The sequence below is a fragment of the Bos mutus genome, chromosome 16 (genome assembly GCF_027580195.1).
Source record: "Bos mutus isolate GX-2022 chromosome 16, NWIPB_WYAK_1.1, whole genome shotgun sequence".
NCBI classification, from domain to species: domain Eukaryota; kingdom Metazoa; phylum Chordata; class Mammalia; order Artiodactyla; family Bovidae; genus Bos; species Bos mutus.
In genome coordinates, this window is record NC_091632.1 from 66982535 (window position 1) to 67009201 (window position 26667).

Sequence of the window (26667 nt, forward strand, 5' to 3'; positions counted from 1 at the left end):
TAATTGCTTTAGGGAAGTTATATAACCTCTCTTGGTGTCAATTGTCTCTTTTGTAAGAGCAAAGGATTCTATGATTTAAAACATTCTATTAACCTCTAGAATTCTGTAATTCTGGATGCAACAACAAAAATAAATGAATATGTGGCAGATAAAAATATTTAAAAATTTCATTCAAGCGTGAACGAAAAATGTCTGTTCTTCCTTCAACAAATGTTCAATGACCCTCACCTGTATGAAAACAATTATATTTAAATTTTTTGCATTTGGTCCTCTTTGAGGATCTAATGAAGTCAGTGTACACTCTTCTAGAACGTATATATTTATATGACAAAAGTTAACACGCAGTTTTGGAGAGCCCATTGACCATTTGAGAGTGAACTCCTAGGTCTCTTTGAGATCTACTGATCTTAAAAATAGAGAAAATATAAAGGACACCAAGAAACTTATCCTCAAAAAATTGGGAATCGTGTTAGAGCAGGAGAATATAAAAGATAGCAAGGCTAAATGCAAAAATTAATGATGAAAACAATGTTTCAGAAGCTCAAAGTTTATAGAGAAGGGTTGCCATTTAGTAAATTTTTGAATAAACTGTGCACTTCTGGGGCTTCCCAGGTGGTACTAATGGTAGAAAACTTGGCCGCCAATGCAGGAGACATAAGAAACACAGGTTCAGTCCCTGGGTTGGGAAGATTCCCTGGAGAAGGGCATGGCAACCCACTCCTGTATTCTTGCCTAGAGAATCTCATGGACAGAGGAGTCTGATGGGATACAGTCCATAGGGTCGAAAATAGTGGGACACCCCTGAAGCGACTTAGCATGCATGCATGTGTGCTAGTCCGACTCTTTGTGACCCCATGGACTTTACAGTCCATGGAATTCTCCAGGCCAGAGTACTGAAGTGGGTAGCCTATCCCTTCTCCAGGGGATCTTCCCAACCCAGGGATTGAACTGGGGTCTCCTGCATTGCAGGCAGATTCTTTACCAACTGAGCTGTTGGGGAAGCCCAAAATTTATAACTTTGTAAATAATTTTCAGAAGATATTAAGCATGAAATTTTTATTTGACCATAGAAAACTTTTCACTGGCTCTGTTCATTAAGTGAACATTTCCCTACCCCCTGTTCCCCCCACATTTGAAAGTGAAACATTTGTAATCATCTAGTTACAACCAATGCATTAACCTCTCCCACTACTAGGCTTGGCATCCTAAGAAAATGACATACAAAGATATTTAGTAAAAGAAGAAAGGTACATTGCTTATTTTTTAGTACACTCCATGATTTCCATCTACCCACCTGAGTGTATCTTAGCATGGGTCAGTGAACTGCTGTTTCTCTTGATGACGCAGGGGGAATCTGTGTAGGTATAGATCATTGATCACATTATAAAATAAAAATCACATTCAAAATACTTAGAAATGCAGCTTAATGGATAAATTAACATAGAAGGTTATGAAAGATTTGCTGTATTTTCCTCTTTGGAGCCCTGGTGGAGAAAGCCAGCTGAGTCCCCATTCATTTGCTTTATCAGGACTCAGAATACATCCGGGGCGGGGGTATACATAGGTGGGCTGGGGTCGGGAGTGGGTGGTTATGCTGAGATCACTGGATTCTGTGCATGCATATCCAGCGCCAGCCTTCTGACCATGAAGCAGGAGTGGATGTGTAAGCATTCCAGGCACGTTCCACTCTGACAGGCTTCACTCAGATCTGTTTGTATGAGTTGCTAACGGCCTGAAGTGAAGAGAAGTGAAAGTTGCTCAGTTGTGTCTGACTCTTTGCGACCCCATGGATTATGTAGTCCATGGAACTCTCTAGGCTAGGATACTGGAGTGGGTAGCCTTTCCCTTCTCCAGAGGATCTTCCCAACCCAGGAACTGAACTGGGGTCTCCTGCATTGCGGGCAGATTCTTTACCAACTGAGCTATCAGGGAAGCCCACTAATGGCCTGAAGAGAGTGTATTTTGATCTGATACAGGGAAATAGATGAGGAGACAAAAAACCAAATTAGAATCTAGTACTTAACTTTTGTGATTGGTGACTAAGATATTCTTATTCTTAATAATTGTAAGTATATTTTTGTGACTCTCCTCCAAGTCCTTAAATACTGTACTTAAAATAGTTATTACTGGAAATTTGATTTTTATCAAATTTCAAAGATTTTTATTTATGATGTCAAAGATAATCGGTCTCCATTTAAAATGTGCACTGAACTGATAGGCCTAATACTTTAAAACTAAGATTCTCTTTACTGCTGCTGCTGCTGCTAAGTCGCTTCAGTCGTGTCCGACTCTGTGCGACCCCAGAGACGGCAGCCCACCAGGCTCCCCTGTCCCTGGGATTCTCCAGGGAAGAACACTGGAGTGGGTTGCCATTTCCTTCTCCAATGCATGACACTGAAAAGTGAAAGTGAAGTCGCTCAGTCGTTCCCAACTCTTAGCGACCCCATGGACTGCAGCCGACCAGGCTCCTCTGTCCATGGATTTTCCAGGCAAGAGTACTGGAGTGGGGTGCCATTGCCTTCTCCGTCTCTTTACTAACCCCCTCTATAAAATAGCCATTGATTTTAAAGCAGACATGTAGATGCACCACAACATCTGTTTTTTTAATGAATCAATCTGCATAGACCTTTCTAAAGGGACTGCTCATTCAAATTTTTCTTAAATTTTTTCTCTTTAGTATTAATATGTAAACCTTTATATTTGTGTTTCATCTCCATGTTATACAACATAGCTGTAACACCAGAAATATGCCCCAAAGATGGAGACTTGGAATATTACATTAGTAACAAAGTGAAAAAATATTGACCCATTTATCTAAAATCAGAGTAAAAGCTTTCTAAAGAATCATTTGAATAGACCTAAGTAGTTTATCGGAGAAGGCGATGGCACCCCTCTCCAGTACTCTTGCCTGGAAAGTCCCATGGACGGAGGAGCCTGGTAGGCTGCAGTCCATGGGGTCGCAAGGAGTCAGACACGACTGAGTGACTTCCCTTTCACTTTTTACTTTCATGCATTGGAGAAGGAAATGACAACCCAGTGTTCTTGCTTGGAGAATCCCAGGGACAGGGGAGCCTGATGGCCTGCCGTCTATGGGTCCCACAGAGTTGGACACGACTGAAGTGACTTAGCAGCAACAGCAAGTAGTTTATAACTTAAAGATGTGCTTATTATTTAGATAATAAAACAATTAGGGTACAGTAAAGCCTGAATCAAATAATTTCATATCTTATCAGCTTGATCATATTCCTTCTCTGATCCCTCTACTTGCAAACTTCTGAAAACAGAATTGTGAGGATTCATTAAATTATTTGTTCAAGTACCCATCCTATTTGGCACATAAGAAGTTCATTTGAGCTGATTTTGAGTTACCTCACTATGCATCATATAGTCAGATATTTCCCAATATGTGTGGTTTTATTGTCACTAATACTATTACAGCAAGTATATTCATCTACTTGTAAGTTATTTGGAATTTACTGGACATGATTTAATGTTAGCTCAGAATACTATATGGCATAAATAAATCACTCAACAGCATTATAAAAATATGCCTCAACTCCCAATTAGGTGCCCCATGAAACAAAACAACATTACTATATACAACAAATACCACACTTGTCTTTCCTCAAATGCCCATGGAAATTCAGAGAACTGCTTTGCTTTAAAGTTCAGTATTAGTGTTTAAGATTCATCAGCATGTAATATCCTCCATTTATGTATTAGATACAGAAAGTAAATCATCATTGATAAAAGTGCAGTTCCTCTTTGGTTTAACCTTTAACGGAGAGCAGAAGGGTGTCACTTTATGGATGGTCCACAAGCAATCTCTTACATGTTCATCTGTCTCTCCCCTGCTCTTGTTGAAAATGTTTTTTGTGTTACTAATGCTTGATGAACTCAATTTCTAATCTTTAGTTATTCCACCCTTCTTGGTTTTTATTCAGATTAGGTGGCAGAATTAAAGGGTGAGTGATGAGTTTCTGCTGTGATTAAGGTAGAAATACAATTGCAGCTGGAACAAACGGATATAAAATAGCTCAGCCATATTGGAAGTCTTCCCTAGACCTCATGTTTCTTCCATTAGAGATTAGCATTGAGGCTATTTGTTGTCAAGTGTCAAGGCTTCCGGAAAATATCCTCATTACCCTACCTGGTTATAGATCCAGAGAGTAGTATGCAGTGATAACATATTATGCTTGCCAACTGTCAACTAAGTATCTTCCCTTCTTCCTTAGTTGTGCTCCAAAGAGATGGATATGTCTGTCTGTTTCTGAATAGTTGGAACTAGAAGCTAAACATTACCATTTGAATCACTATGTCAATTATCCCAAGCTCATTTCCAGACTCTATTTTGAGTTTGTTCCATTGGACTCAACATAAAAAACTAAGACTTAGTAAACCCCAAGATGCCATAGAGAACTACAGGAAACACCTGTGAAATGAGAGTGGGTGGGTTTCAGTCCATCAGCGGTCTGTATTTTGAAAGTAGTTGCAATTATTGTTTTCTAAACTAACATTTGCAGGTTGAAGTCTGCACAAAATATGCCTGTGTAAAAAGCAACAGAACCCAAATCACCACTGTGGAAGATACTCCAAGTGATATACCGACTCCCACAATTCATGGCATCACTTCAAGGTACCAATTCTTTATCAAGTAATCTAAAGAACTGACCATAAGCAATTAAAATAAAAATCAAAGCTATCATTCCTGCCATGACAATCTCATTTAGTAGATTACTATAAATATGTGTGTAAATCAAATTTTTTATATTATTAGGTATTGATCCTCAGTGGACACATCCCCTAACATTTAAGCTTTGATTTTTCTGATTGTCCAGCTTCACTTCCTTTTACTTAGTAATCTGTGAAAAATGTTGGAGTGCATGGAAAAGTTGTCCTTCAGTAAATTCTTTTGTGAGACAAATAATACAATTTTAATTAGAATGACTACCTCCTAACTTAATCTCTTTGAAAAAAAATTAGACTTAGGTATATCAGATTTTCCTAAAGCTAGAAATAGCTGTAAAATAATTAGGGGAGATAAATTATTGGATAACCTTTACAATTGTATCAGATTCTTCATGGAATCCCTTTATTTTTGTGTACTCTTTTGTTGCTGAGCAATGACCATGGTTTGAAAGTGATCCTCTTTCAATTCAAAATTAGCAATTTAAGAGAAAAACGATGTAACATCAAGATTTCCAAGTCAAAAGTAATATGAAATTTTCACCTCTCTGTGTCAAGTCAAGGGCAGAGAAAGAAATCTGAGTATTCCCGCATCATATTTTTGCCCTAACCAAATGAATTGCCTTTCATCTACACACACACTCGCACACAGACAATTACATCCCATATACACACATGCACACTGACTGAAACAATCAACATTATAAAATATTTCAATTCTGAAGGATTCCTTTATGACATATTGAAAATTATCGGTCTTTTTAAAATCATTTCAAAAATAACCTATACCAATTTGGAGAACTAGTGATTGAAATAATTAGAAAAACCCAAATGATTGAATTCTTAGATGTTCAGGGCAAAGATAGTCCTTTCTTCTTGAGTATATCTTCTATCAAACACATGATGATATCTGTCTAATGTGGGGTGCATGCATGATAAGTCATTTCATTGGTGTCCTACTCTGCGATCCTATGGACTGTAGCCCTCCAGGCTCCTTTCTCCATGGGATTCTCCAAGCAAGAATACTGGAGTGGGTTGCCATGCCCTCCTACAGCTCATGTGGGATATGTTAATTAATTGATAATTCCCTCAACAGATTTTTGTCATCTATCCACATGATTGCCTACCTTTCCAGGGGAAAATGGTCAACTTTAAGGGACACTAGAGACCTTTATTTATTTTTTTCAGCAAACATACTTGTGGGTGTAATAATATAAGAGACAAAGGTAATACAAAGTAGTGTAATAAAGGGCTCTAAATTTTCACAGTTCCAGACAACTGTGGAAGACATTACCCTAAACAAACATTTATAGAACAGAGTGAAATTCACTATAATAAAAGTTTATAATGTGAAAGAAGTGCATTTAAAAAAAAGAAAAAACCTCAGCTCTGCCCATAATTATCAGTGAAGACATCATGAAAGATGTGACATTTGAGTTCATTCTAAAGAACTCCAGGAAGAACTATAAGTAAGTAGGTGGATGCTGTCAAATGTCTTGTCTGTTAGCATCCCCATGACTCAAGCCTAGGTGAATGGCATAGGGAATATGTCTTAGATTACATATTTATATGTGGCTAAAAATATGTAAGGGTTTTCAGAAATTGGGCAAATATCCATTTGAGACTCTGTTTCTAAGATATCTTTAAGAAGATTCTTGTGGATGATAACAGAAAAAATATTTTTAGTTGGGTTTAAAGATTGCTTCTCCCCAAATATATTAAATTGGTGCCAAAAACAATTAAAAGGGCATATTTATTTTTTAAAAGAGCAAGAAAAATGACAAAGCAGATGAGAACAAGAGAAGATAGATTTTTAATACAATTATGAAAGCAACACTTGCCTTGGGAGAGGCACTTGCCAAAGTGGTAGTTGGCAGAGGGAGATGATGACACAAAACAAACTATTTTGCTCTGCAGAGAACCTCAGTGTCTGAGCACCTAACAGACTTTCAGGACTGTGAATAAGGGCAAGACGGAATAAAGTTCAAAGCTGAAATCATGGGATTAGCTTAAAGTCGTAAAAAAAAAAAAAAAAAAAGAGTGACTGAGACCTATAATTATTCAGGGTTCTCCAGGGAAACAAAACCAAATGTGAAAACTCAGGAAACCTTGGGATCTAGTCCCAGTCCATGTCCAAAGTTTTGAGAATTAAAGGAGCTAATGGTATAAATCTTGGTCCAAATCCGAGAGTGAGAGAAGATTGATTAGATCAAGTAGTCAATCAGAGAGGAGGAATTGTCCCTTCCTTCAACTTTTTCTTCTACTCAGCCCCTCAACTGATTAGAGGGTTGAGGGTAGAGCCCAACTACACTGTGAAGAGCAATCTGCTTTACTGAGCCACAGATTCAAATGCTTACCTCATCAAAAACAACCCTGCAGACACACCTAGAAATCATTTTTAACCAGATGTCATCAACTTTGTGGCCCAGTCAACACAAAATTAGCCACTACAGAATTCAAGGTCCCCTACCTCTATATTATTCATCAAAATGTTGATTTCTATTTCTCCTTGTGGCATATTCCACCAACAGGAGATCAGAAGTTTTTTTATTCTCAAGAAACTGAACAGAGGTATTTAGGAATTAGGGCTACTAGGCGCAATGGAGAAGGAAATGGCAACCCACGCCAGTACTCTTGCCTGGAAAATCCCATGGACAGAGGAGCGTTGTAGGCTACAGTCCATGGGGTCACAAAGAGTCAGACAAGACTGAGCGACTTCATTTTCACTTTCAGGCACAGTGGAAATCTGGGATGAAGGGAAAAGGTAAAAATCATGATAAAGTGTAGACTACAATTAGAATGATGGCACCTCAGCTGCTTTCCCCAGCTCTGGTTTTACAAACAAATATCCAGTCATAAATGTTTCCATACAGAAGGGCATTCTTCTCTGAAAAAGTCTGAGTGACTCCAGATAAAATACTTCCATAAACTAGCAGATCAGGATCCCCTAATAGAAAAGATGACTTGCCAACTGGTCACACAGTAGGGAATTTCATCAATCAACAAGCCCCACTCATATATAAATCTTCTTGTCACCTTTATTATCTCAAAGGTTAAAAGAAACAAAATCAAAACAGAAATAATTCAACAGACATAGAGAAAATGCAGGATGAGGAAAAAAATACATAACAACCTCAGAGGGATAAAAAGACATCCTCTATCTATAAAACAGCACTAAAAAAAAATCCTACTTGGAAAAAATCAAAGTAAAGCAGGACTTTGGGGAGGGATATCTCATGGAAATTAAAAGTTTTAATTTTTAATTAACTGAATTAAAACTTTAGAAGAAAGTTTAATGTCTCTGAAAGTGAAATAAAAATCAAATATGTTACTAAAAAAGAAATTAAGAAAAATCTTAAAATCCAAGAAATCAACGATTTGGATAATAAGAGTTCAGAAAGAGAGAACAGGAAAAAAAGTGAAGAAAATAAAGATGACAAGAAAAGATTCCCAAATCAAGATACCAGTAAGTAGATTCCAAGGTGTTATAGATGCCAGGAAAATGACTGAATCATAACCATATAAGGGGATATCATCTGGAAATTTCAAAATACCAGGTTAAAAAATTGCATTCAAAAAGCTTCCAGGGAGAGAACAAGATGGCAGAGGAGTAGGTGGATGTGGAGTATATCTCTCCCCACGATACATCAGGAATACACCTTCAAACACAGAAGTGCATGCAGAACACCAGCTGAGAGTAGACAGGAATACCTGACCAGCAGAAAAGAAAATATAGAACCACCCAAAACTCGGTAAGATGGAGGAACTAGGGGGAAAAACGGGAGTGTTAGTAGGATTGGACCTGCCCTCAGTGGGTGGGGGAACTGAAACAGGAGTCCAATCCCCACATTGGGGCAATTGTCTGAGTCAGAGGAGGAGCATTTAAGGCTGAGAGTGAAACAGCTGATCTATGGCAGCCTAAATGGAATGAGAATCAGACAGTCCTTGTGCAGCCATACATTCCCCGGACAGGGATGCAGGTCCACTAGAAGGCGCAGCGGCTGGGAGCTGAAGTTTAGGGATTGTGGAGCAACCCCAGGGCAAGGGCTGCTGTTGACTGCGGAGACACAGGTCGAGAGGATGTGAGGGAGGAGATTGTGGTGGAAATGCCTGTGGAGGAAAGCCAAGCAGCCATGGAAACAAGTCAAGATACTGCTGAGTCATGCAATGGGGTGGAGCCATCACCATAGCCTCTCTTTCCCCACACGCCAGCATTGGCGGCTGAGCAATAGAGAGGCTGGCCCATCAAACGCCTGATGCACCGAACTACAGAGTAGGACCCTATTCAAGTTGCCCTTTTAAGTGCCTGACATGCAGATCCACAGAATAGGACCCCAGCCAGGGGGGCCCCTCTATGTGACTGAAGTGGTGAACAACAGAGAAGGACTCCAGGAAAGGGAGTCTTCTAAGTGCCTGATGGGAGGAGCTATGGAGAAAGACTGGCCAAAGAGGCCTTCTGAACGCCAGCTACAAGAGGCTCAAGAAAAGACTGATAGGGCCATAACTCCTGTGGTGGAGGCAGTCCATATCCCTGCACACTTAGCATTGCCAGGATCCCTAAAAGCCAAGCAGCTGTGCTACCTTCACACTCAACTTTCACTGGGGCAGAGCTGCCACAGGCCAAAAATGTCTTGTGTCTGTGCGTGCAGGCTCACTTTCAGTTCAGTTCAGTCACTCAGTCATGTCCAACTCTTTGTGACCCCATGAATTGCAGCACACCAGGCCTCCCTGTCCATCACCAACTCCTGGAGTTCACTCAAACTCACATCCATCGAGTCGGTGATGTCATCCAGCCATCTCATCCTCTGTCATTCCCTTCTCCTCCTGCCCCCAATCCCTCCCAGCATCAGGGTCTTTTCCAATGAGTCAACTCTTTGCATGAGGTGGCCAAAGTACTGGAGTTTTAACTTTAGCATCATTCCTTCCGAAGAACACCCAGGACTGATCTCCTTTAGAATGGACTGGTTGGATCTCCTTGCAGTCCAAGGGACTCTCAAGTCTTCTCCAACACCACAGTTCAAAAGCATCAATTCATCAGTGCTCAGCTTTCTTCACAGTCCAACTCTCACATCCAGACTACTGGAAAAACCATAGCCTTGACTAGATAAACCTTTGTTGGCAAAGTAATGTCTCTGCTTTTGAATATGCTGTCTAGGTTGGTCATAACTTTCCTTCCAAGGAGTAAGCGTCTTTTAATTTCATGGCTGCAATCACCATCTGCAGTGATTTTGGAGCCCCCCAAAATAAAGTCTGACACTGTTTCCACTGTTTCCCCATCTATTTCCCATGATTTGCGACCCTATAGACAGTGGCCTGCCAGGCTTCTCTGTCAAGGGGGTTCTCAGTAAGAATACTGTAGCATATTTGCCAATACTGATTGCCATGCCCTTCTAGAGCACTGTATTTCCTGTGCCCTATCCGCCAACCTTCCTGAGTACCTGGTGCTGCCAGAACCTCTGCAACTCAAGCAGCTGCACCATCTCCACAACTGGCTCTCACAGGGGCAAACCCAAGTCCTCCAGGGCAGCCTCAGGAGCAAATCCCAGTGGATGACCCACATGCAGAGGTGGAAATAAATCCACAATTGAAATCCAGGGGCAGTGTGGCTAAAGAAGACCCAAAACCTTCCCACCATCTATACAAGCTGCAGATTAAATCCACGTGATCAACAAGGAGGGCTCTGTGTCTGTGTAATATATAAAAGGACATTGAGAGCTCCCACAGAAAGAACACACAGGAGAAGGATCAGGTTAGAATCTGAGCTGCCCCCCCACAGCAGGCCCAGAGATCACTACAGTGTTGGAGGGCATCCTAGGGAGGTTAGGTTGACTGTGACTCCCAGTGAGGGAGAGAACTCTGACAGCAGTGACTCCAGAAAAGCATTTATTATTCTTATGTTTTGACTTGTTCTGTGGATTCTTTTCTTTCTTTTTTCTCCCCCTGTGTTGTAGTTGTTGATTTTATTGAATTAGATTTTTATGAAATCTAAGCTTTGGAGCTTTCTTTTTTTCTCAGTCACATTTTTTAATTGTTGTTATAAACCTATTCCTTTACATTGCTCTTTTGCAGTTCTGTGGAGTTTTCCTTTTTTCTTTTTCTTTTCTCTTTTCTTGATTATTTAGACCTATTATTTTTTCTACATTTATTACTTTGCTTTTCCTACTGTTCTTTCCCCCTTGCAGTTACTTTTTAATGTATATAAATGTTCTTTATCTATATCTATTTAACTCTGTATACTATTCTTTCTTTTCTTTCTTTCCATTTCTCGCAACATAGTTGTTAATTTTATTTTCATTGCTTTATTTCCCCAATTGGCACCTTGCTTTAGATTTGTTTTCCAGTTTGTGCTTTAGTTAGTTTTGTTCTTAACTGTTAGATATAATTTTTGGTTTCCTTCATTTCCTGGGTCAATCTATTGTACCTTATTTTTGTCTAACTGTTTTGATTTTGCGTACAGGTATATATGTGTATGTGTATATTCAGTCACACTTTTCATTGTTGTTATAAACCTCTGCCTCTACGTTGGGCTTTTGCAGTTCTGTAGAGTTTTCCTTTTTTTTCCCCCCTTTTTTCTTTTCTCCTTTTTATAATTTTTAATTTCTTTAAACCTATTATATTTTTTCTACATATATTCCTTTGTTTGCTTTTCCTTCTGTTCTTTTCCCTTGCAGTTAATCTTTAAAGTGTGTAAATCTTCCTCATCTACCTCTATTTAACTTTGCATATCTGTTTTTCTTTCCTTTCCTCTCAACATATTTGTTAGTTTTGTTTTCATTGCTTTATTCCCCATTTAGCACATTGATTTAGTTTTGTTTTCCAGTTTGTGCTTTAGTTAGTTTTGTTCTTAACTGGTATATATAATTTTTGATTTCCTTTGTTCACTGGGTCAATCTAAGGTACTTTATTTTTGTTAGACTGTGACTTTGGTCATGAGTGTATATGTATATGTGTTTATTCCAATATTTTAATTATTATTTGCCTGATTTTGTGACTGCCATTTGGCTGGGGTTCATCTTTGGTTCCTCATTTTTGGTTCCTCATTTTGGGGTATTTGTTTTAATCTCACTTAATGCTATAACGAACCATTTGTGGAATCTTCATTCCTGACCAGAGATCAAGCTCTGAGTCTTTGGAGTGGGAGCACTGACTCCAAGACCCTAGACTACCAGAAAACTAACCCTAGGAATTATCAGATAGTGAGAACTCACACCAAGGAAAACCACCTGAATACAAGACATCACCCAACAACCAGTAGCAGTCTGTGCAGGAAGCCTCATGTCAACAACAAACAAAACAAAATACAAAGCCAATCATCAGCAGACAGGATTACCTCCTCACCCAGCCTTACCCATCAGAGGAAGAAGAAACAAACAAGCAAGCAACAACAACAACAAAAACTCAGCACAAATCTCAGCCTATATGAAGCTTACACAAACCACTAGACCAGCCTTAGGAGGGCAGAAACCAAAAGGAAGAAAGAATTCAACCACGAAGTCTTGGAAAAGGAGAACTCAAATACAATAAGTTAAAAAAAATTAATGAAAAGGCAGTGAAATATTACACAAATGAAGGAATAAACTAGAAACACAGAAGTCCAAATAAATGAAGAGGAAATAGGCAAACTACCTGAAAAAGAATTCAGAATAATGATAGTAAAGATGATCAAAAACCTTGAAAACAAATGGAGAAAATGCAAGAATCAATTAACAAAGACCTACAAGAATTAAAGAATAAACATACAGAGACAAACAACACAATTACTGAAAAATTAAAAATACTCTAGAAGAAGTCAACAGCAGAATATCTGAAGCAGAAGAAAGAATCAGTGAGCTGGAAGTTAAATGGTAGAAATAACTTCTGAAAAGCAGAATGAAGTCAAAAGAATGAAAAGAATTGAGGATAGTCTCAGAGACCTCTGCGACAATACCAAATGCACCAACATTCGAATTATAGGGGTCCCAGAAGAAGAGAAAAAGAAAGGGTATGAGAAAATTTTTGAAGAGATTATAGTTGAAAATTTCCCCAACACGGAAAAGGAAATAGTCAATCAAGTTCAAGAGACACAGAGTCCCATACAAGATAAACCCAAGGAGAAACATAAGACAAACACTAACAGACATAAAAGGAGAAATTGACAGTAACAATCATAGTAGGAGACTTTAACACCCCACTCACACCAATGGACAGATCATCAAAACAGAAAATTAATAAGGAAACACAAGTCTTAAATGATACATTAGATGAGATGGATCTCATTGATATCTTCAAGACGTGACATCCAAATGCAGAATACACCTTCTTTTCCAGTGTACATGAAACATTCTCCAGGATAAACCACATCTTGGATCACAAATCAAACCTCAGTAAATTTAATAAAATTAAAATCATATCAAGCATCTTCTCCAAACACAACAATATGAGACTAGATATCAATTACAAGAAAAAACTGTATGGAACACAAACACATGGAGATTAAACAACACATTTCTAAATAACCAACAAGTTACTGAAGAGCTCACAATGGAAATAAAAAAATTTCTAGAAACAAATGCCAATGAAAAACGACAGCTCAAAACGTATGGGATGAAGCAAAAGCAGTTCTAAGAGGGAATTTTATAGCAATACAATCCTACTTCAAGAAACAAGAAAAACATCAAATAGACAACCTAACTTTACACTTAAAACAATCGAAATAAGAACAACAACAACAACAAAAAAACCCAGAGTTATTAGAAGGAAAGAAATCATAAAGATCCAAGCAGAAATAAATGAAAACGAAATGAAAGAAACAATAGTAAAGATTAATAAAACTAAAAGCTGGTTTATTAAGAAGATAAACAAAATGGGCAAACCTTTAGCCAGACTCATCAAGAAAAAAAGAGAGAAGAATCACAACAAAATTACAAGTGAAAAGGAGAGGCTACAACAGACAGTGCAGAAATACAAAGGATTATGACTATTATGAGTGACTATATGGCAATAAACTGGATAACGTGGAAGAAATGGACAGATTCTTAGAAAAGTTCAATCTTCCAAGACTGAACCAGGAAGGAATAGAAATTATGGACAACACAATTACAAGCACTGAAATGAAGCTGTGATCAAACATCTCCCAAAATACAAAAGCCCAGGACCAGATGGCTTCAAAGGAGAATTCTGTCAAACATTTAAATAAGAGCTAATGCCTATCCTTCTAAATCTCTTTCAAAAAATTGCAGAGGAAGGAACACTCCCAAACTCATTCTACGAGGCCACCATCACCCTGATACCAAAACCAAAGACAGCACAAAAAAAGAAAACTACAGGCCAATATCACTGATGAACATAGATGCAAAATCTTCAACAAAATTTTAGCAAGCAGAATTCAGCAACACATCAAAAAGCTTATACACCATGATCAAGTTGGGTTTATTCCAGGAATGCAAGGATTCATCAATATACACAAATCAATCAGTGTGATACACCATATTAACAAATTGAAAGATGAAAACCATATGATTATCTCAATAGATGCAGAGAAAGCCTTTGACAAAATTCAGCACCCATTTATGTTAAAACTCTTCAAAAAATGGGCATAAAGGAACCTACCTCAACATAGTTAAAGGCCATATATGATAAGCCTATAGCAAACATTCTCAATGGTGAAAAACTGAATGCATTCTCCCTAAGATCAGGAACAAGACAAGGGTATCCACTTTTACCACTATTATTCAACATAGTTCTGGAAATCCTAGCTACAGCAATCAGAGAAGAAAAAGAAATAAAAGGAATCCAGAGCAGAAAAGAAGAAGTAAAGCTCTCACTGTTTGCAGATGGCATGATACTGTACATAAAAAACCCTAAAGATAGTATCAGAAAATTACTAGAGCTAATCAGTGAACTTAGTAAAGTTGCAGGATACAAAATCAATACACAGAAATCACTTGCATTTCTATATACTAACAATGAAAATTCAGAAAGCAAAATTAAGGAATCAATCCCATTCACCATTGCAACAAAAAGAATTATATGTCTAGGAATAAACTTACCTAAGGAGACAAAAGATCTGTACACAGAAAATTATAAAAGACTATGAAAGAAATCAAAGATGACATAAACAGATGGAGAGATATTCCATGTTCCTGGGTAGAAACAATCAATATTGTGAAAATGACTATACTATCAAATGCAATCTACAGATTAAATGAGATCCCTATCAAATTACCAATGGCTTTTTTCACAGACTAGAACAAAAACTTTCGCAATTCATATAGAAACACAAAAGACCCAAAGTAGCCAAAGCAGTCTTGAGAAAGAAGAATGGAGCTGGAGGAATCAACCTTTCTGATTTCAGATTATACTACAAAGCTACCGTCATCAAGACAGTATGGTGCTGGCACAAAAACAGAAATATAGACCAATGGAACAAGATAGAAAGCCCAGAAATAAACCCATGCACCTATGGGTACCTTATTTTTGACAAAGGAGGCAAGAATATGAAATGGGACAAAGAAGCCTCTTCAATAAATGGTGCTGGGAAAACTGGACAGCTACATGTAAAAGAATGAAATTAGAACACTTCCTAACACCATACACAAAGATAAACTCAAAATGGATTAAAGACCTAAATGTAAGACCAGAAACTATGAAACTCTTAGAGGAAAACATAGGCAGAACACTCGATGACATAAATCAAAGCAAGATCCTCTATGACCCACCTTCTAGAGTAATGGAAATAAAAACAAACATAAACAAGTGGGAACTCATTAAAGTTAAAAGCTTTTGCACAGCAAAGGAAACTATAAGCAAGGTGAAAACACAATCCTCAGAATGGGTGAAAATAATAGCAAAGAAACAACTGACAAAGGATTTATTTCCAAAATATACAAGCAGCTCATACAACTCAATACCAGAAAAACAAACAACCCAATCAAAAAGTGGGAAAAAGACCTAAACAGACATTTCTCCAAGGAAGATATACAGATGGCTAACAAACACATGAAAAGATGCTCAACATCGCCCATTATTAGAGAAATGCAAATCAAAATTACAATTAAGTATCTCCTCACAACAATCAGAATTGCCATAATCAAAAAGTCTACAAACCTTCTGGAGAAGGTGTGGAGAAAGGGGAATGCTCTTGCGCTGTTGGTGGGATGTAAATTGATACAGCCACTATGGAAGACGGTACGGAGAGTCCTTAAAAAACTGGGAATAAAACCACCATATGATGCAGCAATCCCACTCCTAGGCATACACTCTGAGGAAACAAAAATTGAAAAAGACACATGTATCCCATTGTTCACTACCGCACTCTTTACAATAGCTAGAATATGGTAGCAACCTAAATGTCCATCGACAGATGAATGGTTAAAGAAGTTGTGGTACATATACACAATGGAATATTCAGTTCAGTTCAGTCGCTCAGTTGTGTCCGACTCTTTGCGACCCCATGAATCACAGCACGCCAGGCCTCCCGGTCCATCACCAACTCCTGGAGTTCACTCAAACTCAACGTCCATCAAGTTGGTGATGTCATCCAGCCATCTCATCCTCTGTCGTCCCCTTCTCCTCCTGCCCCCAATCCCTCCTAGCATCAGAGTCTTTTCCAATGAGTCAACTCTTTGCATGAGGTGGCCAAAGTACTGGAGTTTCAGCTATAGCATCATTCCTTCCAAAGAACACCCAGGACCTGTCTCCTTTAGAATGGACTGGTTGGATCTCCTTGCAGTCCAAGGGACTCTCAAGAGTCTTCTCTAACACCACAGTTCAAAAGCATCAATTCTTTGGTGCTCAGCTTTCTTCACAGTCCAACTCTCACATCCATACATGACCACTGGAAAAACCATAGCCTTGACTAGATGGACCTTTGTTGGCAAAGTAATGTCTCTGCTTTTCAATATGCTATCTAGGTTAGTCATAACTTTCCTTCCAAGGAGTAAGCGTCTTTTAATTTCATGGCTGCAATCACCATCTGCAGTGATTTTTGGAGCCCATGGAAAATGGAATATTACTCAGCTGTAAAAGGAATGCATTTGTACCCATTCTAATGAGGTGGATGAACCTAGAGCCTATTATACAGAGTGATGTAAGTCAGAGAAAGATAATATTATATTCTAATTATATTATAATTATAAGCAATAAATATTATATTCTAATGTATTTATATAGAATCTAGAAAAATGGTGCTGAAGAATATATATACGGGGCAGCAGTAGAGAAACAGACATAGAGAATAGACTTATGGACATGGGGAGAGGGGAGGAGAGGGTAAGATGTATGGAAAGAGTAAGATGGAAACTTATATTACCATGTGTAAAATAGATAGCCATGGGAATTTGCTGAATGGCTTAGGAAACTCAAGCAGGGGCTCTGTAGCAACCTAGAGGGGTGAGATGGGGAGGGAGATGGGAGGGATGTTCAAAAGGGAGGGGATATATGTACATCTATGGCTGATTCATGTTGAGGTTTGACAGAAAACAGCAAAATTCTGTAAAGCAATTATCCTTCAATAAACAAATAAATAAATAAAAAAGCTTCCAGGAAAAAAAGACAGATCATGTACATACAGCACTAGGAATTTGGATGATATTATCAGACTATAAATAGCAAGATTCATTGCTAGGAAAACAATGAAATAATGCCTTAAATTCTGAATTAAAAAAAAAAAACTTTCATCTTATTATTCCATACTTCATCAATATCAATTATATATTGGATCAGAAGAGAGGCAACTTAAGGCATGTGAAGGGAAAAGAATATAGATTTTATTGAAAACTAACAAGAATGTGAAGAGAACTATATAGTTTTAACAATAAATTAAGCTTCCGAAAATGTTCTGGGCTTTCTAAATTTGTCTATTTTTTAGTTATTCTCTAAATTTTTAAAATTTGTTTTTAATTTACATACAGTAGAAGACATTCTTTTTTGCTTCACATTTCTGTAAGTTTTGACAAATATATCGAGTTGTGTGAACACCGCTACAATTAACATATAGCACTGTTCCATTATGTCAAAATACTTCTTCACACTAGCCCCTTTATAGTCAATCCTCCTCCACCCGCCCCCATACTGAGGGAGCACTGTTTCATTTCTGTAAGCGTGAAACATGCCTGTTTCATGTTGTCATTTAATTGGAGTCATACAATATGTAGCCATTTAAGCCTGACTTCTTTCACTCTACATAATACATTTAAGATTCATCCATAATATCATAAATATCAATAGTTTGTTGGGTTTTGATACTAAATAGTATTCTATTGTATGAATATACCACAGTTTGTGTATCATTTGGGTAGTTTCCAGTTCTTGGTGACTATGAATAGAGTTGCTGTAAACATTTACGTACAGATTTTTATGGGAACGTAGATTCTCATTTCACCTGGGTGAATGATGAGCTGGACTGCTGGATCATATAATAAGTTTATATTTAACTTACTTTATAAGAAACTGCCAAACTGATTTCCAAACTGACTGGATATTGAATTTTGTTAAATACATTTTCTTCATAGTAATTTGTTAATGTATTTAATTACATTGACTTTCAAATAATTAAGGCTATATTATCTAAATAAAGCCCACTTGGTTGTGATGTATTTTCCTTTGTATATATTCCTGGATTCAATTTGCTATTTTCTTGTTGAGGTTTATGGTTATCCTTATAAATCGTATTTAACTATTTTTATTTCTTGTAATGTCTTTGCCTGCTTTTGGTAAATGGCAATTCTGGGCCCCCAAAATAAACTGGAATATATGTTTTCCTTTTCTGTTTTCTGAAAGAGATTTTGTGAAAATGGTATTTATTTCTTAAATGTTGGTAGAATTTACCAATGAGATTCACCTTTTGCTAGAGTTTTTCTTGTTGAGTGGTATTTTACTCAGAATTCAATTTCCTTAACAATGTAGGATGATTCAAGTTATCTGTTTCTTCTTGTGTGAAATTTGTTACCTTGTGTTTGCAAAGAACTGGTTAATTTCATTGAATTTGTCCGATTTATGGACACAAAGTTGCAATGTTTGTAGAATCTGCATTGATTTGCACTGTTTCATATCTGATAATGGTAAAAGTCTCTCAATCAGTCTAGAGTTTTATCCATTTTGTGAATCTTCAGAGAACCATCTTTTGGTTTTATTGATTTTCTCTATTGGTTTATGTTTTCTATTTCATTAATTTCTGCTCTTTATTGATTTCTTTCTTCTTGCTTTGGGTTTATCTTACCCTTCTTTTTTTAGTTGCTTAAAGAGGAAAGCATGCATTATTGATTTGAGACCGTTCTTCTTTTTGACTAGAACTATTTAAAGTTAAGAATTTTCCTTTAAGCTACGCTTCAGGTGATTCTCCTGAAGTTTGAAATGTTGCATTTTATTTCATTTAATGTTTCAAGATAGTTTTTAATTTCCTTAATACTTCTGCTTTGACTCATGAATTATTTAGAAGTGGTTTGCTTAATTCCCAAATAATTTTTAGTTTTTTCAGACATATTTAGGATGTGAGTTTCTAAAGCCATTCTGTTATGGTCTGAAACATGGTTTTATTTTATTGTCTATAATGAGATCTATCATGGAGAACATGCTATGTGTACTTGAGGAGAATGTGTATTTTGCTGTTGTCAGAACATTTTATAAATGTCAATTAGGTCAAGTTGAGTGATAGTGATGTTCAGGTCATCTGTACACATAATGATTTCCTGCCTGGCTGTTCTATTAATTATTGTGAGAGGAATGTTGAAATCTCCAAATATAACTATGGGTTTATTTATAATAGTTGTTGTTTTGAACTCTCAGTTTTTACCTCATGTATTTTGATGCTTTACTATTAGGTTCATGCACATTTAGGATTGTTATGTCTTAGTAAATTGACACTTCTGTTGTTGTGTAATATTCCTTTTCCTTCCTAATAACTTTTTTATCATCAAGTATATTTTGTCTGATAATAATATAGCCACTCCAACTTTCTTTGGATTAGTGTAACTTTGAGTGATTTTGGAGTATTTCCTGGATATTTAAATATCAGGTTGTCATCATGTGTAGAAGGTTGGAGGTTTTGTTTCTCTTGGCAGGTGACCAACTTGGTTAGCTTCAGACTGAAATTTTTGTCTTGGCTTATGTGGTCAGTTGCGCTAATATTTGTTCATTTTTCAGAAGTTTCACCATGCTGCTTTATGTCTGTCCCATTCAAGCACCTCTCAGTGGTTTATCTGGTGTTTGGTTAGGGGATTATGTAACGGTTCAGATCTTAAAGTCTTTGCTATGTGATCATGCTTCCCTTTGCTTATGAGGCAGCCATGTGTGTGCACCTTGGAATTAAGACTTGTGTTGATTTATGCACAGAATTAATAGACTGCTTAGCTTTATCTTCTTTGAGAGTTCCTCTGTGTTTTCCATATCCCTTGGACTTCCTTTTCATATCTTTAGCTAGAAAGAGATGGTTTGTCTTGGAATTTTAGCCTCCCAAGGTAGCTCACAGTTTACATCAATGGAATTGTTTGAGGGGCAAAGAGATTAGAGAGAAAATATTGAAAAAAAAAAAAAAAGGTAGGAATTTTTGTGCCATACATTCTTTGGGCCACAAGGGGCACTTTTCTGGTTTCTCTGGCCAGAAAGCTAGGTTTTTCTTAGCATATTTTATTCTCATTTGGCCACGACTGCCATCATTCAGCTCCTTATCTGGAATCATTCTCAGAGCAGGAATAAAGAGGAAACAAAATGAAACAGGGATATTCATCACACCTTCTGGCTTGCTAGGCCTTTTTATATTCTGGTCAGAAAGATTAGGTTGCTCTCAAACCTAGACAGCATATTAAAAAGCAAAAACGTCACTTTGCCAGCAAAGGTCCATATAGTCAAAGGTATGGTTTTTCCAGTAGTCATGTGTGGGTGTGAGAGTCGGACCATAAAGAAAGCTGATTACCAAAGAATTGATGCTTCAAATTGTGGTGCTGGAGAAGACTCTTGAGAGTCCGTTGGACTGCAAGGAGATCAAACCCGTCAATCCTAAAGTAAATCAACCCTGAATATTCACTGGAAGGAAGGACTGACGCTGCAGCTCCAATACTTTGCCCAACTGATGTGAAGAGCTGCCTCATTTGAAAAGACCCTGATGCTGCAAAAGACTGAAGGCAGGAGGAGAAGGAGACAACAGAGGGATGAGATGGTTGGATGGCATCATCGACTCAGTGGACATGAGTTTGGGCAAACTCTGGGAGATAGTGAATGACAGGGAAGCCTGGTGTGTTGCAGTCCATGGGGTTGCAAAAAGTCAAACACAGCTGAGTGACTGAACAACAACACAGGTTTTGCTTGCCCAGTACATGGGTCCACAATGGGGCTGCTCTTCAGCTGAAGATAGGGACAATAAAAGGAAAAACAATTGGAAACTCATCCTATAATGTTTGCTCTTCAAATATTGGCTTCTTTCCTGATTTGCCAGTGTTGTTAACTTTTCAAAGTCCTTAGGTGGTTGCTTTTTGTAATTTGAGCTGACTTTTTAGCAATAATCAACAGGCGTGTGTGTGTGTTTGTGTGTGTGTATGTGTGTGTGTGTGTATGCTCAGTCATGTCCAACTCTTTGTGACCGCATGGATTGTAGCCCACCAGGATCCTCTGTCCATGGGATTATCCAGGCAATAATACTGGAGCGGGTTGCCATTTACTCCTGTAAGGGATCTTTCCCACCCAGGAATCACACCCACATCTCCTGCATTGGCAGGTGGATTCTTTACCACTGAGCCACCAGGGAGAGAGGCTATAAAGGACTTTTCCATATTGACCAGCACAGAAATTACCCCTCCCCTATATTTTTCTTTATTCCAATACCTTTGACAACTTTATTTCCTTTTTTTTCCCCTTTTTTAGGGTAAAAGATCTAGCAAAAAAAGCTGGTTTAAATCATTTATAATTGAATATTGGCATGTACATTCTTTCCTTTCCTAAAATGATCTATCATATAGCACAGCAACATTTTCCAAAGGCAAAACTCTAATGAGCATATATAGGCTGCCAAGCCATTAATCAAAATTACACCAACACCAAAGCAGTTAGCCTCCTGTGTGCATGTTATTGTTTGTGTAATTTCATTATACTTCTGGCAACGTGTACATGTTAGTTGTTTCTATTTTGGTTTAAGAAACTCTCTTATATTAGCAACGTGAAAAATCAAGTGTGAAATCCTTCCAGATAAATGTCAGTAGACAAAGTTTGCTTCTATAGCACTCAAAATATTTTGGTTTCTAATAACACATGTATTTCTTAGATTATCTTTGGTAAAATGTCATAGTCAGCATTAACATATAGAGATAGCTTACCAGCCTGCTGGATTATAAGCATGGAGCACATCATCTTTGTCTTTGGCCTTAACCTCTACCTTGCTTTTGACTACAACATCTTCTGCACAAGCACTTATGTATGGTTTTCCCAATTATATATAATCCAGAAATGCCCTTGCACACAAATGTAGAAAGATCAGATGAACCCGTCTAGTTTTATAAGCTACTCCTCCGGAAACAAACTCTGTTTCTACATCACATTTTCCGTACTTGTCATATTATCATCAGCTGCTTCTACATACCCGAAGAGTGCTAACGACTGATCGATAGCCCGGACATGTCTGGCCATGGCCTACACGTGCCCTGGGTAGTTCATTTATTTGCCTCGGTGGATTTGCTAGAGTGGAATTTAATCAATAGCTAATTCATTAATTCTGGTCCTCAAGAATGTAGAGACTGCGCTGGATGAAGATAGCTGTCTGGTGCTGGCTTTGATTGAAATATGACAGACACTGCAACTGACAGCTTCCCTGGGTACTGGGTTGCCTCTGAAGTTCGCTTATTTATTCTGTATAAGTGGATAAGCGAAGAAAAGAACATAAACCAAGAAAAAGTTTTATTATATGACTGCCAGTATTCCAAAATGCATGATTTCCAGGCATGAGGCTCCAGGGAAAGCAGAGAAAGAGAGAGAGGGAGAGAGAGAACACAGATCATGGCTCTCATTGCCTTTAGTGGGAACCATGGCACTTTTTATAGTTCCAGATCAGTTTGGGGCTGTATTATTGATGAGAAGTCAGAGGCATAATGTCTTTGTAGTACTCACAAATAACTGTTTAAAACTTTGCTTCAAGCTCCTGAATAATATAAATGATACTTTCACCCATCAGCTTCTGAGAAGTCTTCATGATAATAGCACAGACTCTGTGTCTCTAAATGACACTTAAACCACTATCCTCATTTAGAAATCCCCGTGTCTGAAAATTTCAGAGTACGTAACTGGGGGTTGAGGATAGCGTGAATGGTCATGGCTGGTTGAAAAAGAACTAACTCTTTTTTGCCTCGCCAAATTTGAGGTGAAACTTTGAGGCTTCTATATTTTTATACTATGACACTGGCTATCAGGAAATCTCTTGTATGATTGTTTTCCCTCTCTGACTTCTTCAGTGACTGATAGCTTGAATACTGAAGTGATTTTACAATTAAACATTTTTAAGTCATGCTTTATGTTATGTTTTTAAATGGGGAGTATGCTGGGCTGTAGATGTAGAATTTCCGATCACCTCTTCACCCATATTATAAACTTTACTTTTTTGCCAGTTTGGGCAAGTTGAGACAGCTTCTTTTTAATTTAATTTTTATTGTATATTGGAATATGGTTGATTTACAATGTTGTGTTAGTTTCAGGTGTACAGCAAAGTGATTCAGTTATACATATACATATATACACTCTTTTTCAGATTCCTTTCCCATATAGATTATTACAGAATATTGAGTAGAGTCCCCTGTGCTATACAGTAGGTCCTTGTAGGTTACGTGTTATATATAGAGTAGTGTGTGTATGTTAATCCCAATATCCTAATTTATCTTCCCCCCTCACCTTTCCCCTTGGTAACCATCAATTTGTTTTTAAAGTCTGTGGATCTGTTTCTGTTTTGTAAATAAGTTTGTGTGTATTATGTTTTTTAGATTCCACATATAAGTGATATCATCCAATATTTGTCTTTCTCTGTCTGCCTTATTTCACTTAGTATAATCATCTCTAGGTCCAATCATGTTGCTGCAAATGGCATTATTTCATTCTTGTTATTATTGAATAATATTGCATTATATTGATATGTGTATGTACCACATCTTCATCCATTCCTATGTCAATGAACATGTATGTTGCTTCCATGTCTTGGCTATTATAAATAGGGCTGCAATGAGTATTGAGGTGCATGTATCCTTTTGGACCGTGTTTTTCTCCAGATATATGCATGTGTTGTGCTTAGTCGCTCAGTTGTGTCCCACTGTTTGTGACTCCATGGACTGTACCCTCCAGGCACCTCTGTCCATGGGGATTCTCCAGGCAAGAATACTGGGATGGGTTGCCATGCCCTCCTCCAGGGGATCTTCCCAACCCAGGAATCGAACCCAGGTCTCCAGCGTTGCAGGCAAATTCGTTATCATCTGAGCCACCAGCGAAGCCTCTAGATATATGCCTAGGAGTGAGAGTGAAGGGTTGTATTGCAGCTCTATTTTTAGTTTTTGAAAGAACCTCTATACTGTTCTCCATAGTGGCTGTGCCAATTTACAGTCCCACCAACAGTGTAGGAGGGTTCCCTTTTCTCTACACTCTCTCCAGCAATTTTTGTTTGTAGAATTTTTGAGGATGGCTTTTCTGACCAGTATGAGGTGGTACCTCACTGTATTTTTTATTTGCATTTCTCTAATAATAAGTCACTCAGTCGTATCCGACTCCTTTCAACCCCATGGAATAGTATATAGAATTCTCCAGGCCAGAACACTGGAGTGGGTGGCTCTTCCCTTCTCCAGGGAATCTTCCCAACCCAGGGATTGAACCCAGGTCTCTCGCGTTGCAGGAAGATTATTTGCCAGCTGAGCCATAAGGGAAGTCCAATAATTAGCAGTATTGAGCATCTTTTCATGTGACTCTTGGGCCATTTGTATATCTTCTTTGGAGAAATATCTATTTAGATTTTATGCCCATTTTTTAATTGGGACTGGACTTTTCTGTTCCAGTCTAAAGGATATGAGAACACCTCTCATACCCTGTCATGGAATGTGTCTAGTACTGTCGTACACATTCAATCAATAGTCTTACAATCATAATGGCTTTCAGTAAATATTATTTTTCTGATGGCCAATGAATTCTGATCATCAAACTCATTGTTTGATCAGAAGGCCTTACAGAATATTGAGTTTATTCTTAAGACTCTGCCACTACTATTTCCATTTTCTTACTTCCTTCTCTTTCCCAAACTCCTTCTAACTTCTCTACTTTTTGCAGCTCCCAGAGAAGCAGCTCAGTCACTGAGATTTTGAGAGGCCTTGTAAGCATCTCCACAATATCCAGCTTTCCTTCCAATTTACTCTACTCTTTGGTTTCTTTCATTGTTTTCATTCCAAATCCATTCATTGATTGTGGATGTCTTCAACAGAAAGACTCTCTCCTACTCAAATAGTTCATTCTCACAGTTTGCATCATACTGATGTCTCAAAGATCTCTAGCCTCATTTTCTCCCTAAACTCTAGTCCCATGTATTCAGTTTTGTATTAGTGTTCTATAGTGATAGCCATCCATCACTCCCATAACCTCAAGCCTCAGAAGTGAATTTTCAGCTAACTCATCTTTTCCAACATCCAGTTCTGCAGAGGTACCACTACCTTGCGTATGATCACAGACATCTAGCTTTGATTTTTTTTAATCCCCTGATTTCACTCAATATCAATTTTAGTCTGTCTTCTTTTGGAGCATCTTCTCCTATCTGTCTCTCTTCTTCATTTCTACCATCATAACCCTAGTTCATTCTTTTATCATTCAAGTTGATGTACCTATCTTAATTCAATGAGATACAAGAAGGAAAGGTTTTATTTTTGCCTATTCCTTGCTACCTAAACAGTCTTTTGGATGTCCTTTTCCTAACTCTTGAAAAATCTCTCAGAAACATCTTATGGCTTTCACATTGTTTTTAGTTATGAACCTCACTTTAGTAGTTAAGATTCATGATCAAGTATTAAAAGTTCATTCCATCTCCAGCAAAATATTAAGTTCACATATGATTCAAAAATCCTACCATTTCACAGGCTCAGACCTGATCCCAGCTTGCCCTTTCTCTCCTCCTACTCTTTCTTGTCTATTTCCTTTCATCCAGCTGTGCCTCTTTCCAACATTATTACTTTACTACCACTGCTGGGTAGCCACCCAAGCTCTCTGTGTGGCAGGTAGCACATTCTTGGACAATTCTCTGTTTTCCTTGAGAGGACTTTTGAGAATCTCCACAAAGTCAAGTTCCCTGATGTGAATGTGGTCTTCTGAAACTGATCTGTGGTGGTGGCAGAGCAGAACATCCCAAAGACTCTCCTTACTGGAGTTCCTTCACACCTAAAGCCTGCCATGGTGGGTGGTATATGTAAAGGGGGCTCACACCTCACCATTTTGCAAAATGTCCATTGGCTCCTGGGAAACTCATTCGTTTGTGCCATGGTAAAGATTAATGGTATGCCAATCCTGTCTTGCCTATCATTACAGCTGCTCTGGATAATATCTGGCCATTAGAATTCTCTAGCTGAAAAACAAGCAGCTGTTCTTTGGTCATACAGGATACCAATCCCTATGTCAAATTGTCCCCTAAGTTTCTATATTCCCCTCCAGGGACAGTAGCAAATTTGGCTTAGATATTTCTGTTTCTCAGGAGGTACCAACCAGGAGAAGCAAGTGTTTCCAGTTTTTCTGAGTGATGTATTTAGAATGTCTTCCTCAGCCTAGAGTGTGTGTTTAGGGGTGGGCTGGGGATGGATTTTAACATCATTCTTCACTAAATAAATCACTTCTCTCTTACTCTGTGGCTCAAAAATTTCCAGTGATTTTCCAATGCACTCAAAAAATGAATCCAAAGTTACTTCTCTGTTCTACAAAACCCTGCATGATCTGCAGTTCCCTGTCCCACCCTCCCAACACCCACCTGATTCATTTTCCATCATTCTCTTGCTCACTCCAGATCTTTCCCACTAG

At 38.0% G+C, this 26667-nt stretch overlaps 1 protein-coding gene across 1 annotated transcript in view; it reads left to right on the forward strand.

The window, feature by feature from the left end:
• The window catches only part of USH2A (usherin), a 928983-nt gene that overhangs the window by 657105 nt on the left and 245211 nt on the right, over positions 1-26667 (forward strand). The window contains exon 46 of the mRNA XM_014481290.2: positions 4524-4636. Coding sequence (XP_014336776.2) covers positions 4524-4636 — 113 coding nt within the window. The remainder of the gene's footprint in view (positions 1-4523; positions 4637-26667) is intronic.